At 41.8% G+C, this 16,574-nt stretch overlaps 1 protein-coding gene across 1 annotated transcript in view; it reads left to right on the top strand.

Moving 5' to 3' along the window:
• The window catches only part of LOC119742728 (nesprin-1-like), a 91,562-nt gene that overhangs the window by 37,416 nt on the left and 37,572 nt on the right, over positions 1-16,574 (top strand). Inside the window, exons 10-20 of the mRNA XM_038218893.1 lie at positions 640-951; positions 1,445-1,720; positions 5,142-5,238; positions 6,115-6,320; positions 7,235-7,396; positions 8,407-8,562; positions 9,885-10,226; positions 10,716-10,862; positions 13,653-13,820; positions 14,328-14,462; positions 15,807-15,968. Of these exons, the coding sequence (XP_038074821.1) occupies positions 640-951; positions 1,445-1,720; positions 5,142-5,238; positions 6,115-6,320; positions 7,235-7,396; positions 8,407-8,562; positions 9,885-10,226; positions 10,716-10,862; positions 13,653-13,820; positions 14,328-14,462; positions 15,807-15,968 (2,163 nt within the window). The remainder of the gene's footprint in view (positions 1-639; positions 952-1,444; positions 1,721-5,141; positions 5,239-6,114; positions 6,321-7,234; positions 7,397-8,406; positions 8,563-9,884; positions 10,227-10,715; positions 10,863-13,652; positions 13,821-14,327; positions 14,463-15,806; positions 15,969-16,574) is intronic.

Raw genomic sequence — 16,574 nt, 5'->3', positions numbered from 1 at the left:
CCCTAGTACATTTTTCACAGTAATTAATCATGGATAATTTAGGAGGCTAATACAAGGAGTTGGACTGAGATGTGGTAAGGTATTATTTATCTATTTAAAAGAGGGAAGTTTGCGTCGGGGTGATGTAAATCAAATTAGGTCATGCCCTTCACCGACGATAAACACTGTATACTCAGTGTGTTACCTCCCGAGTGAAAGTTGGAAAAAAATTATTTATTATTTATTGCTAAAACTTACTGCAAGAGAAATTAACATTGAAATGAAAGTGTAACAGAAGTGTGGTTTGGTTTTGTTGACAAGTAGTTTGTTATGCCCCTCACAAGTCAAATTTCAAGCCCATCACAGTTAATCACAAGTTAAACAACAAGTAAGGCCACAAGTTACAGAGGAGTGATAGAAAGCATGCTTTTGTCACAGTTCATTTGAAAAGCAAACGCTTGTGACTTTACTTTAGACTGAACAATTTGTGATGGACTTTTACCAACTCTCCTATTAAAGCTCTAGTGCTGTTATGTTACATGCAACTCCCATTTCTTATTCAAGCCAGTTAGGGAAATTATCCTTTTTAAGGTTCACATTCTCCTTAACCTGAAACAATAATCTTGTACCTATTCTCCCACTTGTATTTTCTTTGACTAGCAATTTGTGGAATTCCAAGCGGAGCACAAAAAGTGCCAAAGCCTAATGACAGTCGTCATGGACAAAAAGAAGAAGAAACTGCTCCTGACTCTCTCAGATGAGCAGTTGGACGTCACCGAGTCACGCTGGAGCAAGCTGGTCGGCAAGGAGACGGAGTGGAAGCGGTCTGTGGAGGCGGGGCTAGCCGGTGGGCTGGGCCCGTGCGGGGAGTGGCTTAACAAGGCCGAGGCTCTATTGGACGATGACCTGACGCCCTTGCAGTCACAGGAGGAGACCCACAGCAGCATGAGAAGGAAGCTGATTGCTCATCAGGTTTGTGTCAACAAATAAAGAACAATAGTTGGTTAGATTGCATTTCATGCATATTTATGAGCTAGTGTACCTGTTAATCATTGGTCAATATTCCATTCCATCGGAGGCAGAATATACACCCATGCACACTTCTCTTCGAGGGCACGTGTGGTCTAGCGGTAGGGCACAGGATTCATGATCGTGAGATTGTGGGTTCGAGCCCTGCCGTGGCCATGCGTGTTGTGCCCTTGAGTAAGGCGCTTTACCTCAATTACTCTTCTCAACCCAGGTGTTAAATGGGAAGGTAACAGACTCACTGTGGAGGAGGTGTGGCAATCCCCCCACAGCAGCATTTCATGGACTCGAGTCTGGCCCAATCGCTTCAAAAGAGAGATGGGCACTCTGTTCCTTTGAACACAGGTTCGTCCCCCTTTACCTTTTACCTTTACCACACTTCTCTGCTGTAATACCTTGACAAACATGCATTGTGTAATTCATTCCTTGTGATTCACAGGAACACTTCCGAGACGCCAACAGGGTCCACAAAACCTTCCTGGAACTGAGCCGCACCGAGCTGGCAGAGAACGTCCCGCCGACCATCTTCCAAGACATGTCCGAACGCTTTAACAGGGTCCTAGCAGCGTCTCAGAACCGAGGGACTAAGCTGGAGTACCTGGAGATGAAGTATCGTCTCTTGGCGTTCATCGTCATGGCCGAGAAACAATTGCAGGCTTGGACGGTGAAGTACGGCAACAAGGAGAGCGTGGTCACACTGCTAAAAAATTACAAGGTAAGAAATAATAGACTTTGTGCATAAATACCCCCTCACTTGGCTATAACACTGATCTCTATATAAAGACTGGATAGCGGATATGCATACAACATTCACACAGTAGACTTTGCATATTGACCAATTCGCCCCCGGTCTCACGAAGATGGCCGCGTATAATACGAACGTTCTACGCGTAAATACGCGCGCGTTGTATCAACAGTTGACGCGCATTTTGGTCACGTACACATATTATGATGTTCTAAAAGGAACACATTTCCGTAGTGATTATTATTTCAAAAACGCCGAAAAAGTGATTTGCGGCATTATAAAAGTAACCACTACGTTAGAAAAATTGTAGTAAACCTTGGTCAGTTGGTCAGTGGTGGTGGCCAAAATATAAGTCAAGTGAGCCGCGACGTTACAAAAGAAATCAAGCTGTCTATAAAGACGGCAACTTGTCCTTTGTAGATCACCAGCCGGTCTCACCAATATGGCGTCAAATTCGTACATTGTGCGGCTCTTTATTAGCTATCCAGTCTTTATATAGAGATCAGTGGGCTATAAAGGGAGAATTAAGAGGTACTTGGATGTGAATGTATTGCTGCTGTAGTGTACACCTGCCACTCATGCGAAGACGCGTCCCTGCACAAAGATCTCACAAACAGTCACGCAGCTCCATTTGCTGTTCTTAAACAGAAGTCATTAGACACATGGGACTGTCCACCATCAATGCAAAGTACCGGTAATATGGGGACAGGCTGTTGTCCCAATGAAGTTCAAATTTTGGAATTCATTCATTCCACTATATAACCAATTGGGGGGGGGGGTGGCTAGTTTGGGTAATTAAAATACCTGAAATGAATATCCTGGAGATTTCTTCTTCGTTTTTAGAACTCCCCATACCACAACTTGATTTATGCCTGACAATCACGGAGTGATTCTGTGTTGTAGATCATGAATGGGTTTTTGCATTGCTGTTGAGGTGAAAAGATGTTTGGTGGGGGGGGGGGGGGCATGCTGGCTAGTTTGTGTAATTGAAATGCCTGAAATGAAATTCCTGGAGATTTTCGTCCTTTTTTGGGTGAAACTCCCCATACAACAACTTGATTTATGCCTGACAATCACGGAGTGATTCTGTGTTGTAGCTCATGAATGGGTTTTTGCGTTGCTGTTGAGGTGAAAAGATGGTTGGAGGGGGGGGGCATGTTGGCTAGTTTGTGTAATTGAAATACCTGAAATGAGAATTCCTTTAGATTTTTATGCCCCGCGGCGAAGCCGAAGGGGCATACTGTTTCCGCCTTGTCCTTCCGTGGGTGGGTGGGTGGGTGGGTGGGTGGGTGGGTGGGTGTGTGGGTGCGTTTGTAAACACCGGCAATCGTGGACGTAGGACAAAAGAATGTGGGCTCAAACAATACGTCCACGATTGACCGAACGTCCACGATCTCAAATCGTGTACAAAACCAATGAGAGCTGTCGCTAAAAAGTTAGAGTACAAACAAAGGAAAGAGGATTAGGGACAATGGGGCGTCCACGATTGCCGGCATTTACACACGTGTGTGTGTGTGTGGGTGCGTGGGTGTGTGGGTGTGTGTGTCCGGACAAATCTTGTCAGCACGATAACTTGAGAAATACTTAACATATGAACTTCAAATTTGGTCTGTGTATTGTTCTTGGTAATCCTAAGAGGCCTATTGCATTTGGGGCCGAAAGGTCAAGGGTCAAGGTCACAGTGGCTGAAACAATAGAAATTTTGTCAGCGCGATAACTTGAGAAATACTTTACATATGAACTTCAAATTTGGTCTGTGTATTGTTCTTGGTAATCCTAAGAGGCCTATTGCATTTGGGGCCGAAAGGTCAAGGGTCAAGGTCACAGTGGCTGAAACAATAGAAATTTTGTCAGCGCGATAACTTGAGAAATACTTTACATATGAACTTCAAATTTGGTTTGTGGATTGTCCTTGGCAATCCTGAGAAGCCTTTTGCATTTGGGGCCGAAAAGGTCAAGGGTCAAGGTCACAGTGGCTAAAACAAAAGAAATTTTGTCAGCGTGATAACTTGAGATATACTTTACATATGAACTTCAAATTTGGTTTGTGGATTGTCCTTGGCAATCCTAAGAAGCCTATTGCATTTGGGGCCGAAAGGTCAAGGGTCAAGGTCACAGTGGCTAAAACAAAAGAAATTTTGTCAGCGCGATAACTTGAGAAATACTTTACATATGAATTTCAAATTTGGTTTGTGTATTGTTCTTGGTAATCCTAAGAAGCCTATTGCATTTGGGGCCGAAAGGTCAAGGGTCAAGGTCACAGTGGCTGAAACAATAGAAATTTTGTCAGCGCCGATAACTTGAGAAATACTTTACATATGAACTTCAAATTTGGTTTGTGGATTGTCCTTGGTAATCCTAAGAAGCCTTTTGCATTTGGGGCCAAAAGGTCAAGGGTCAAGGTCACAGTGGCTAAAACAATCGAAATCTTGTATTTATTCTGAGATCATAGGGATTAGGGATTAATTCATATAAAACCTACAGAAGACACTAATGCTGTCAATGAACATTCCATGTGACCAAGGTACATGTAAGTTGATGTTAAAAGAGTGGTGTTATGTCATGGGAACAGTCACGGTTGCGGGGCATTTGTGTTTGTAAACACACCTGACTTGTTTTGTTCTTTTTTTTTGGTGAACTCCCCATACCACAACTTGATTTATGCCTGACAATCACGGAGTGATTCTGTGTTGTAGATCATGAATGGATTTTTGCATTGCTGTTGAGGTGAAAAGATGTTTGGTGGGGGGGGGGGCATGCTGGCTAGTTTGTGTAATTGAAATACCTGAAATGAAATTTCTGGAGATTTTCGTCTTTTTTTGTGGAACTCCCCATACAACAACTTGATTGGTGCCTGACAATCACGGAGTGATACTGTGTTGTAAATCATGAATGGGTTTTTGCGTTGCTGTTGAGGTGAAAAGATGTTTAGCGGGGATTGAAATAAAAATTTTACTCCGCGGCCATTAGTTTGTAGATAAACTTCCATATAATTTTATTTAAACTTTTCATTTATCTTCCAGTATTTTAGTGGAAATTGCAGCAGATAATTATGAGGAAAGTTTTTGACAAAGAATAACTGCATCAAAACACAAAGCAAAGCGTGAAGTGTTCATCTATTGTAGTTGTGACCACTGTAAATAAATGAAAACATGGTCTTGTAGAATTTGAGTATTCCTTTTTTGTTTTCTTAAAAACTTCTTTTGAACCTGTTGACTGAATATTTTTCAATGGGAAAAAAGGTTTGGTTGGTGTCAGTTCAACATGTTGTCTTAAAGTACATGTGTACCTCCATTATCTGCTGCAGTGATGTGATAAGTTTCAATGACATACATGTAGTACTTTTCTAATGATTTAAAGATTGTATTAAATTTGTCTGCTGTGTTTGTAGGTTTTCATCATTGAGGATCAGTTCTTTGAGCAGTATGAGGAGACGTTACAACAGATGGAGGTGACTACAGAGGCATACCACAAAACCATCACCAATGGTATGAGTGAATGTAAAATAAGGTTACAAAACAACACACAGATATGTCATTGCTTGCTTTTTCAAGTCACAGATTCTTGGATATATATTTGGATCGTAGGTTTTGGATTTGTGCTTGTTTTCCATTTGAATATTACATTTCAAAAGTGAAAACTATACATTGATAGATTTTATAACAGGTACCCGCCAAATCTTATTTGCAAGTTTTCCAGTCCGTGAAATTCCTATTAAACATAAAAAAATGTAAGCATTCAAATTAGAACATTTATGATCCAGGTGGTAGATTACTATTACCCCTGCTCATCACGCCCGTATAACATTGCTTAAACCATTGGTTAAGTTGCTATCTTTTTGGCACCAAAACTATATCAATCACAACCATTTCTATCCATAAAATCATCTTCAAGCTCTTGAGTTCAATACATCAGATCACTTGGTCACAATATTTTCTGCAATTGAAAAAAGTCATTTTAAGTTGAACAAAGAAATTAGGTGAAGCGGGGTTTGAGCCTGCGACCACCGGATTGCCATTCCAGGTGCTCTAACAACTGAGCTATCCATCCCTATATTTGTGGTTCCCCATTATAGTCAGTGTCTTTGTTCATAGGGCGCTAGTCAGAAGCCATAATCCTGTATATACCATGTAGCCAGGGATCACGCCCAAAGTCATGATGCTAACAACATTGGCAATGCTTCAAACCTGGTAAATAGCGAACAGGGTTCACTCAGGGAGGATACGACTTTTATTACAAATTTTCAAATAAACCACAAAGGGAAATTGACTAGGTGCATTATAATAAAGTGTTATTTATAAGAAAAATTGTGCCTTGAACTTTAACGCATACCTTTCAGTCTGATACATTTTGATTCCCAACAGAGAAAGAGCGAGAAGGGATGCGGCGTTTCCTTAGCGACATGAAACAGAAGAAGCGTAACTTGACCGTGGAGATCACCAGCATTCAATCCATGCTGGAGAGCGTCATAGAACACTGGCAGTGCTACACCACCAACGTCGGCTCGTTCCAACCCTGGCTGGAAGAGGCAGAGAAGGTCTTGCAACGAGGCGACCAGACTACCAAGATGGTAATGTGTCCTAACCCCCCTCCTTAAATTCAAACATTCCTTTCTATTTATAATAAGGGAACCAGACTACCAAGATGGTGATGGTGTCCTAACTCCCTCCCTTTCTTCTACCATACCCTTTTTTGTTGTAATTAGGCCATGTGCAAATTCTTTGGCTGTGGCTTGAAATTACACGTGAGTCTATGGGAAGCGGCTGCAGCCACTGCACATAGACTTGCGTGTAAGTGCAAGCCATAGCCAAGTAATTCAGACACAGCCTTACTTCCGATGTGGTAATGGTATCCTGGCCCCTCCCACTGTCTCACCATCCCCTCGTCTTAACGAGGCAACCAGACAGTGTCCTGCCTCCCCTTATATCCTTTTAAACTCCTGTCTTTGTAGAAGGGGACCAAACTACAAAGATGGCATAAATCCCCTTTTAACCGTTCCTGTATTGTGTGACAAGGAAACGTACAACCAAAATTTGGAAGGTGTCTGTGTAGTAATATTTGCAAGATAAGAAGTTATCCTCAATTTCTCCGCTTCCCACTTTGATTTTGTGTACAAACAGCAGATTGCTTATCATGACATGACAGTCATTAAAGCTTGATATGTGCACGATCAGTATGATAACATTGCTAATTTGGATCATATTTTTAAAATTAACTGTTAATGTAATACCCTTTTGATTATGATGTTATACCGTAATAGGACCGAGTACCTTAAGACTTTCTATTCCATCCTTGTGAGGTCTTTGGTTGCTTAGCATCTGCCTTCCTGAGTAGGAGGTCTCTGAAAGCACCAAGGAAACCTCACTTATAAATAAATTACGTCTGTGAGGGCAAAACTCAATTTTAAAATGGTACTAGTTTCTGATGTAATTTAAAGTATGTAATAATTGTGTTATTCGTTTATTTCCCTTTTGATTCCCTCAGGATTACTTCAGTGAGTTATCTGTATGGCTGGACCGTCACACTGCCATGAATGAGTCTGGTAACTTCCTGATTGAGACTTGTCATGAGGCAGCGTCACTGAGCATCCAACAACAGCTGCTGCTCATCAACCGGCGATGGAAAGAAACATTTGAACCAGCCAAGGTTAGTGGATAGAACTAGTTGCAATCGTAATTAGTGTACCACAGTTTCAATGATCGATGATTCGTATATAAGGAATTATATATTTTATCTCACAAACATTGGCAACATGCATATGTTGCAGTATAATTTGGGTGGTGTGTTGGTGCAGTGCGTAAAGCGCTCACTCTCTCTGCTGTGGCTCGGGTTCGATTCCCGACTTGGGTCATATGTGAGTAGAGTGGTTCGTTGATTCACTCCTGTGCCATGAGAGTTTTCTCCAGGTTCTTCGATTTTCCTCCCTCCTCAAAAATGAAAAATCAACACTTTTGATCTGGCTGGGCTCCGTGGTCAGACATGGGTCGTATTGGCAGCTGCCAAAGGCGCCTTTACATGCCTGAGGCTCGACCATGTTGTAGCTGCATCCTTTGCAAATCAGCTTCTGCTGCAATATGGACAATTAGCCCCCCAAATTTATGTATATATGAAAGGTGTCTCTAATGTTTCTAGAGTAAATTTTAGGTAAAATAAAACGTAGTAGAAAACACTGTTTACTCGGATCTACTTGTATCAATGACTTGTTTCTCAAAACAACAACATCAGTGCATAAACATCTGCTGAGGTCTTTGTCAGATATCTGCATGTACTTTTGGCTGCATGTTACAGTGAATGTGAACTTGTGACATCACAAAGGTTGAACACGTTTTAACTCCTTTGAATATCGCCTTGAATGATTGGTGAATTCCAAGTCACATTTGGTCAAAGCATGAACAGGTCTGGATTATAATTTTACCAGTGACTTTTGTCATACTCTTGTATCTTCTACAATCTTGGTTTTCTCAGTGCCCCTTTAAGAGCTTAAGAGAGAAAAAATTGTAAGTTTTGCTAGGGTCGGTTACCAATTTGGATCAAATATGTCTGCAGGCACTGCCTCCATTACCAGTATAGTAAAGCAAGTACTGGGCTTTCGTTGGGTGTTCAAAGTGCACTACGAATTACCAGTTTATCTGACTGTTGTTGGCTCTCGTTTGTAGGTCTACATGAAGTCTAATGAGTCGGAGAAGCTTCACCAGGAATTCACATCCCGTGTAGTGTCTCTCAACGTCTGGCTAGACAAAGCTGAGAAATGTGTGCTGCAACCCGTGGAATGCCACTACAGTGTCATCAAGGAACACGTCCAGCAACTTGATGTAAGTTGATGTCTATTAGATATTTATCAATTGATATATTTTGCTACCCCACTTTTGATGTATGCCTTAAGTCTTTTTCTGAGTCCCGAAACAAAAATAAGAATGAAGCACTACTTGAATTAATTCTGAGGAACTGGATAGGGTCATTTAATAACTTTTGCTAATCATTATAGAGAGGTATGTTAAGCATATGGAGAAACAATCTGCTTAAGCATTCTATTATTTGTGTAGCGGACTCAACTACTATTTTGAGCCAGTACTTTTCTGCTATACTTATGGCAAATTCTGTTGTCAAAATACTTGTTTGCCTATTCATTCAAAATACTCAGTCTACATATCTATGGTGCTTAGTTGTGATTCATGCAATATCACCTTATATTTCAGTGTACTTGGGGACTCAGAAATTTTGTGACGTCACAGCAAATGTTTGCGCTGTGAAGTTGCAAAAGTTGCGAAACTCTGGTAAAATTTTCTGGTGAATCTGAATCGGAATTTTTTTTTATAGTTGACAGAATTTCCCCACTGAAATTTCACTCAAATGATTTCTGAAGTTCTCCAAATTCTCCGAATTATTTTAATGTGCACTGTTCACATGGTTTGCAGCTCATAGGATTTCTAACTTGTATGTCATATCTGAAGTACATTGCTCTTTTGTGATGTCAAATTTGCCTTGCATTTGCCTTTTCCTGAAGTATGAGCCAGCCTTTACATTGTACTCTTACAAATCAATGAATGGGCAGTTTGTTGATGGAGTGCCTCGTGGTCTGGAGCATTAATTGGTAGTCTGTGGGTAATTCTGCAGGTTGTGGGTTCGAATCCAGCCTGGGGTTATGGTGCCCTTGGGCAAGGCACTTTGTCACTCATTGCTTCTCCCTATCCAGGAGTAAATTAGGTACCTGTGAGGGCAGAGTGGTTATTGGGGTTGAGTTTAGCTGCTCTATGCGCCAACATGGCAGCATCGAGCTGTATACTCCCCCGGAGCTGAGATCGTATTTAGAGTGTTTTATTGACCCACTGAGCAGGGTAATAATTATGTAGCGCCTTGAGCACCAGAACTGGTGGATACATGCGCTTTATAAATACACACAAGTAGTAGTATGTGAATGATATCTCTTTGTGAGTTGCGTAGTTCTGAGAAGAACCAGTTGGTTTAACTCGACGTTTCGAACGGTATGCTCTGCTCGTCATAGGGCAGTCTCCTGAAGAACCACACAACTCACAAAGAGATATCATTCACATGGTGTTACCTCAAACTTCCCATTCATTGATCATGTCCACCATGCAAACCTTTGATTCTCATCTTACAAATCCTCAACTTACAGGAGTTGCGAAGCCAGGTGCCCGGCCACGAGTTCAGCTTCAAGCACCTGTCCCAACTGGCCCAGTCCCTGGTCAAGACGCGATCCAAGGAGGAGACGGCCGTCATGGTCGGCACCCTGCGGACAGTCAAGGACCGGCTGACGGGGGTCAGGGACGCCATCCCGCCTCGGGCCAAGGCCGTGAATGAGATGTCGCAGGCGCTGAGAGAGTATGAGGAGGGGATGGAGGATGCAGAGGGGTGGGTGGAGATTGCCGAGGGATTGCTGAGATCGTATGAGGAGGAGAGGGTGAAACCGACGAAGATGGATCCTAAGGAGATGGAGAATTGCCTCAGGAGACATAAGGTATTTCAGCCAGTGTTGGAGTACTCTAACTTGGTACCCATAGTCGAGTACAACTCGAGTACTTTTTGAGAATACTTGCACTTGCACTGGAATATTAAAATACTCGAAATCATGGTACTCGTACTCGAGAAGCAAAGTACTTGAACTCGACCATTTGACATATTAAATCTGTTTTAATTGAAGACGACCAATTTCAATAATCAAACAGATGATTGTGCAACTGAGGAACTGTCATTCCATTATTCATTAGACAGAGGTTTGTCATCGTATTCTTGAGAAAACAATTACTGACTCGGAGAGTGGGTGGTTTTGCAACTGATTTAATGTTCTCCGCCAAGTTATTATAGAGATTGGACAACACAAGTATCAAGACCTGTTGATTCTACTAAAATCTGAAATAAAAAACCAGTTAAAAAGAAAGAAGAAATAAATATTACTTATATTATTGATCCTTGATTTTTTACCAAATTAACTTGTCCAATCTTTCAGGCTCATTTCTCCAAAGCTGCCCACGTTGGCCAACAGCTAGAAGACAAGTCCCAGATTGTGCGATACGTCATCAGTCTGAACAAGGAGAGTTATACAGAGACGACCACGCTTGAGAAATCGACTGCCAACATCCAGCTGCGCTATAGGGTGAGAAATACAAAGGCCTAACCAAAACAAAATTTAGCCAAAGTCTTTTCCAAAAAATATATTTAAGGTTCAAACTATTTTTGTTGAGTACTGGTCAGATTTCGTTACAATCGAAATATACAGATTGACAGGGAAATTACATGTTTTAATCTTTTATGAGTGAAAATATTTTTTTTTCCATAAAAAATGTAGTCACAATTCAAGAAAATCTGATTCTTTCTAATACATTGTATTGGTTTCCTGAAAAAGAGTAGACCCCCTGGAATTTTCACCGAAATATTGAGTTGCGCATCAGTTATCTCAGAAAAACGTAGCTGTACATGTGGCTCCATGTTTTCATGTAGCTTGTTACAGGACAGCGTTTACTTGTACACACTACCCCATGCAATAGTTCCACAATTTAATATGCAAGTGCGCAGACTGCTGCATGGTTACACCATTCACTAATATGTAAACTCAGGCCTGTGTGATAGTCTAATTTGCATGCAGTTTTGATTCGCCGGTGTGACTCCACGTGTGTGTGTGTGCTGGTACATACAGGCATGCAACTTTTCCTCGGATCCGCTGATTTCCTCGTTTTTTTACTTCTCGTGAATGCCATTACAAATTGACAAATACTGTACAAAGTCTTGTGTATTTCGGAATTTCCTCGTTTTTTCTAAATTCCCAGTTGCATGCCTGTACATAGCAAGACTACCGGCTGGCACGTTATGGTCAATTAACCATTTAGAATTACTATACGTTGTGGCCAACTGACCATTTAGAATTACTGTACCTCATACATATTCATGATCAAGAGCCGAATTCTCACTGGTCCATTCACCATGTTGTGCCAGATGCTATTTTTGCTCTTTACCAAGCTTTCGCGCGTATTCACACACGGGGTAAATATGCATACATCTTACCTGTACGACAGTCTACTATGCATGCGCTTTACGAAGTAATCATGAAACTGTCGCACAGGTGAGGTACGCACACGCGAACACCGCCCTAGCTACACATGAAAAGATGGTTGCATACGTAAATGCTGAGTAGCGTTTTTCTGGGCTCAATGATGCTGAACTGGAGAATATTGTGTTGACAAGTTGATAAGTTGACCAACTAGTTCCTAAAAAACGAGTTTGTCAACTTCTAACACCTCGGGGAGCTAGTATCGACTTTCCACCCTTAAACAATATATTTGTATAATCTGCTCTCGCTTGTGAATATGTATGAGGTATGTTAATTAGGAACAGTGTTCTAGCCAGGCATCAAATAGCGCTAGCACCCGCTACGCTTTCGGAAATAAGCGCTACGCTTAAATCGCGCCGCTACGCTACCGCTACGCTATAAATTTTGGTTGCGAAAAAAAAATATCTGCCGTTTGTTCGTATACAAGCGCAGCGACTTTGAGCATTGCGCACTGGCCGTACGACACAGCGAAAAATAAACAACGATCCCACTGCACGTACCCCGTACGATACCCCTACCGTGATGCTGCGCCACACGCATTCGCTATGAAAGCAATAAGCACGTGCTGTTTTGTGCTGCGTAGATACAGCGCTCCGTACGGACGTACGTGTCACCAACAGGTCACGTACAGAGCGCTCCATTTTGCGGTATCGGGTATGCTTTCCTAAGGTCAATTTTAATTACAAGCATTTCAACTGTTATTAAATTATAAATAATACTTTTTATCAAGTCCAAAACATGTTACTGTTTGAAAATAAGTTCTTCAACGTCGGAATATAATTTTTGTAAAGGATTTATTCGAGAAACGATGTCCAAAGAAAGGTTAAGCACCCCTACGATATCAATGGATCCGTCCTCAAAGATGGCCGCACGTGAAGAATTTTTCTCGAAGAATGTCGCTGTCGAAAATTTGGATTTTTGACTACACTTCTCGTTGCTGATGATAACAGTTCAATAAGTTTGGTAGTAAAAACGGATCTGTTTGTTCTAAGGACAAAACCAATCAGCAAGTATTACAACAAAGCAAGTTTTTTAGCGCTCCACGAATGCGTAAGCTTTCTCAAATGCTGAGGGAAAATTTGGTCGCGTAGTTCGCCAGCGTAGCCGGTGTGTGGGCTGGCCCGCGCCCGCACGCCGGGCCGGCCGGGGCCGGCCGCGGCCGGGATAGGAAGCAATTCCCGGTGATTATTTCTCATCGTCATTATCTACATTTATATTTTTTAACATAACAAAAATGAAATTTCTCCTTCACATTGTGTTGTAGCATATTGAAACTGCAATTTCCGACGACTTTTTCTGTCTGAGACCTCCAAATATGAAATGTTCATGCGATTTGTTCTCGCACTTAAAGTTAATATTGACAAAGTAAATCCCAATTTTTTTTATAAAACATTGAGGAACTACTAAAAATGGTTAAACATCAGAAAGCATCGACCTTGGAACAATTTATACATTGTAAAAACATAATCTAAAATTTGAAAACAGAAGAAACTTTACAGGAGCAAGAGTATCAATCATTGAAACAAATAAAACAAAATTTCTTATAATTTGAAACACTTCTGCTAAAAAAAAATCAGGGGAAAGTGGCAGGGAATCGCCTCAGATTGCACCAAAGAGCATCTAGAGTCCAAAATTTTTCGGGGCCCTTAAGCGGGCCCCAGACCCCACGCCGTAAGGGCTTCGCGCTACGCGCTCGCATTAGTCGTCGAACCAAAATTACCCCTACGCTATAATTTCACCCTGGCTAGAACCCTGATTAGGAATAAGCCTAAATACGTAACAGACACAATTCTGACTGGAAAATGGTCAAACTATCGCTCCTTGCTGTTTGTTTCACAGACTACAGTGAGTCTGGGGCTTGAGTGGGAGGAGCGTCTGTCTGGACAGCGACAGGAATGGCAGGCATTTGAAGCCAGAGAAGCCGAGCTTGCTGAGTGGCTGCAGCAGGCCAGCAAACACCTGCTGGAACACAAAGGGCCAGTCAGTAAACAGCTGGACAATCACAAGGTAACGTACATCAATCCCTAATCTATCAACAACCTTCAAAATCGACCAGGACCTCTTTGGAGGATTTTGCTGGATTGAGGAAGGTGGAGCCCAGCTACTTAATGCAAGATTAGTGGTCAAACATGTTTAAAGTGCTTCAGCACTAAGGATTTTCCCTATGGATTCATGCATAGTAGAGGATTTCAGGGGGGGGGGAGACTTAAGGGGGTTTCTAGCAAAACAAATTGTGGAGATAAGTTTGATGCTTCAACAAATGTTTCACATTTTGTTACCGTTTTGTCCATAATTACGGTATTTTTAATTAGTCACAGTCATTCGGCATTCCCCAATCAGAACATGTAGACTCCTATCAGTACTATTTTAAGCTCTGCAAGATTAATACCATCGTTTTGTGTGTCAATGAATTTGGTTGTCATTAGTGGGTTTCCCATTCAAGGAGCTTTTCTGGTATTCAGCTTTGTCTTTTTTTTTTTTTTACTGTATTACATGATTGTATTCTTTCCCCAGGCATGGTTTGAGTCAGGCCAGCCCGAAGCACTAACCAGATTCCTGTTAACGAGTCAAGAATTGCTTCACTCACTGTCACCTGAAGACAGACAGCGTGTAGAAAGCAGAGTCCGGGCACTACAGGACAAATACCAGGTCAGTAGAGCAATGAACTGCCAACCAAATTATGCAAGGTGATTACAGATTGTCAGTTTGTGTGTTCTTTCATATTATAATGAGCGTCGCCAATTGGGTCTGGTCAGATGACATTCAGCCCATCCCTGCAGTTGAAAGCCCCAGCACTTGGTGAAGGTCAGATGCCCCGTGTTCTACAGTAGGGCCCAGCAAGATTAGTGAATTTACCAAGAGTGGATTACGTAGTGGACTGGTTGGATTGGGTGGACTGTGGAGAGACCTAGTGTACTGAGTGGACTAGGTGGATGGCCTTGTGGATTGGGTGGATGAGGTTGATTATACCTTGGTATTGGACTGGGTGGATGGAGTGGTTAAACTAAGTGGATTGGGGATTGGAGTGGAACACACCCTTGCAACAACAACTAATTGGAAACGGGAAACTACTTTGACTTACAGAAGTTCTAAAAGTGTGTTTTATTAAGTCCTGCTCTGCCTTCTAAAGGCTTCACACACAACTGGGGGTGTATAATTCTTACTTCACCATTAAAAACATGCACAGAGTTAATAGCCCAATCATAATATACCATTGCCATGCAGTGACTTAGGGACCCGCCCTCTCAAAAGTGTAAGCCAATCAAGTTTTAGATGCATATGTACTAATATTGATCCTGCAACTTGGTGAGGGCTGTTGTTACCATGCAGTTTGCTTAATATTTAAAATGTACAGATGGCGACCTCTCACATCACAATATTATATCAGTTGTTGTGTGGCCAAGTGCTCTTCTGAGTCCCCAAATACAGTAAAATGTAAGGTGTTTGTGTAGGAATAGAGTATACATGCAAGTACAAAAGCAGTGTTGACTGAGGAATGAGGACTGTTTGAAGGAGTGTAATATGAGTGCTTGGAAACAAAGTAAAAGTATTTGAAAAATGACTCAGACTCAAAAATCAAATCCTTTGGCCAAAACTTGTTCATGTTCAAGTTAATTTTTTTCCCCAGATACCCACATTCCCACACTTAATCAAAAGCTGAAGTTCTCAGACCACATGGCTAGTTTTGCAGTTTTACAGTTCCTACTACCCCACCTTATATTTCACTGTGGATGTGTGCACAAGTACCAACTCACTTTGTTACGAAGAGAGAGTTACAAGCGACTTGAAGATGATTCTGCTGTATGCCTGGTGCTCATGCAAAGATGATGCACATGGGTTTGTGGAAAAATTTCAAATGCAATCTTGCAATACTGTATCTAGTGTGTGCCGGCAGTGTGTCCATCCAACAGATACATCATCGGTTGTCATGAAGTGTCGTCTGCTAGTCTTGAATTTTTTTGTATTATTGGATCATTTCTTTGGGTTGCCTAGGCACTGATGCGAGCAGCTCCACTGAAGTTCCGTCAGCTACAGTTCCCGCAAGCTAAGGAGATGCTGGACAAGAAGCTGCAGGAGATTGAGACTGAGCTGGCTGGGGAACATCAAGCCCTGAAGGATGGGCAGATCCCTGCAGATGTCATGGAGAGACACATGGTAAGGGATGTCTCCCAAACTGGACTGGCGATCTGACCTTGTACATGAATATGGACCAATTGAGCTTCTAAAATCATATTGGTTACTATATGAAGTGATCATTACATCTCACACACATATATTAAAATGATTTGTTTTAAATTTATAATGTTTTGATATAAATCAAATTATTGGTTTTGCCCTTTACCGACGTTTAAACACTGTGTACTCAAGGGCGGGTCCAGAACACAATTTTTTGGGGGGCCAAAAAAAATTTTGGTCCCCCCAAAAAGTGGGTCAAAAAATTGCGGCGTGGGGTTCGGGGCCCGCTTTAAGGGCCCCGAAATTTTTTTGGATTCTAGATGCTCTGTGGTGCGATCTGAGGCAATTTCTGACCACTTTAACCAATGTTTTTTTGAGGAAAAGATGGTGGTGTACTCATTGCCTGCCTTTATTGCGATGTCACATAAAAAAATTAAAAAATTGGTTTCGTTTTTTTTGGGGGGGGGGGGCCATGGCCCCCTTTGGCCCCCCTGGATCCGCCCTTGTGTGTACTCAGTATGTTACCTCCCAAGTGAAAGTTGGAAAAAAATCACTCAGGTGGGACTCAAACCCACGACCGCCTGC

The sequence above is a fragment of the Patiria miniata genome, unplaced genomic scaffold (genome assembly GCF_015706575.1).
Source record: "Patiria miniata isolate m_02_andy unplaced genomic scaffold, ASM1570657v1 HiC_scaffold_6, whole genome shotgun sequence".
In the NCBI taxonomy this organism is placed as follows: domain Eukaryota; kingdom Metazoa; phylum Echinodermata; class Asteroidea; order Valvatida; family Asterinidae; genus Patiria; species Patiria miniata.
The sequence above is the reverse complement of the archived record's forward strand: the minus strand, read 5'-3'. Positions and strand labels throughout refer to the sequence as shown.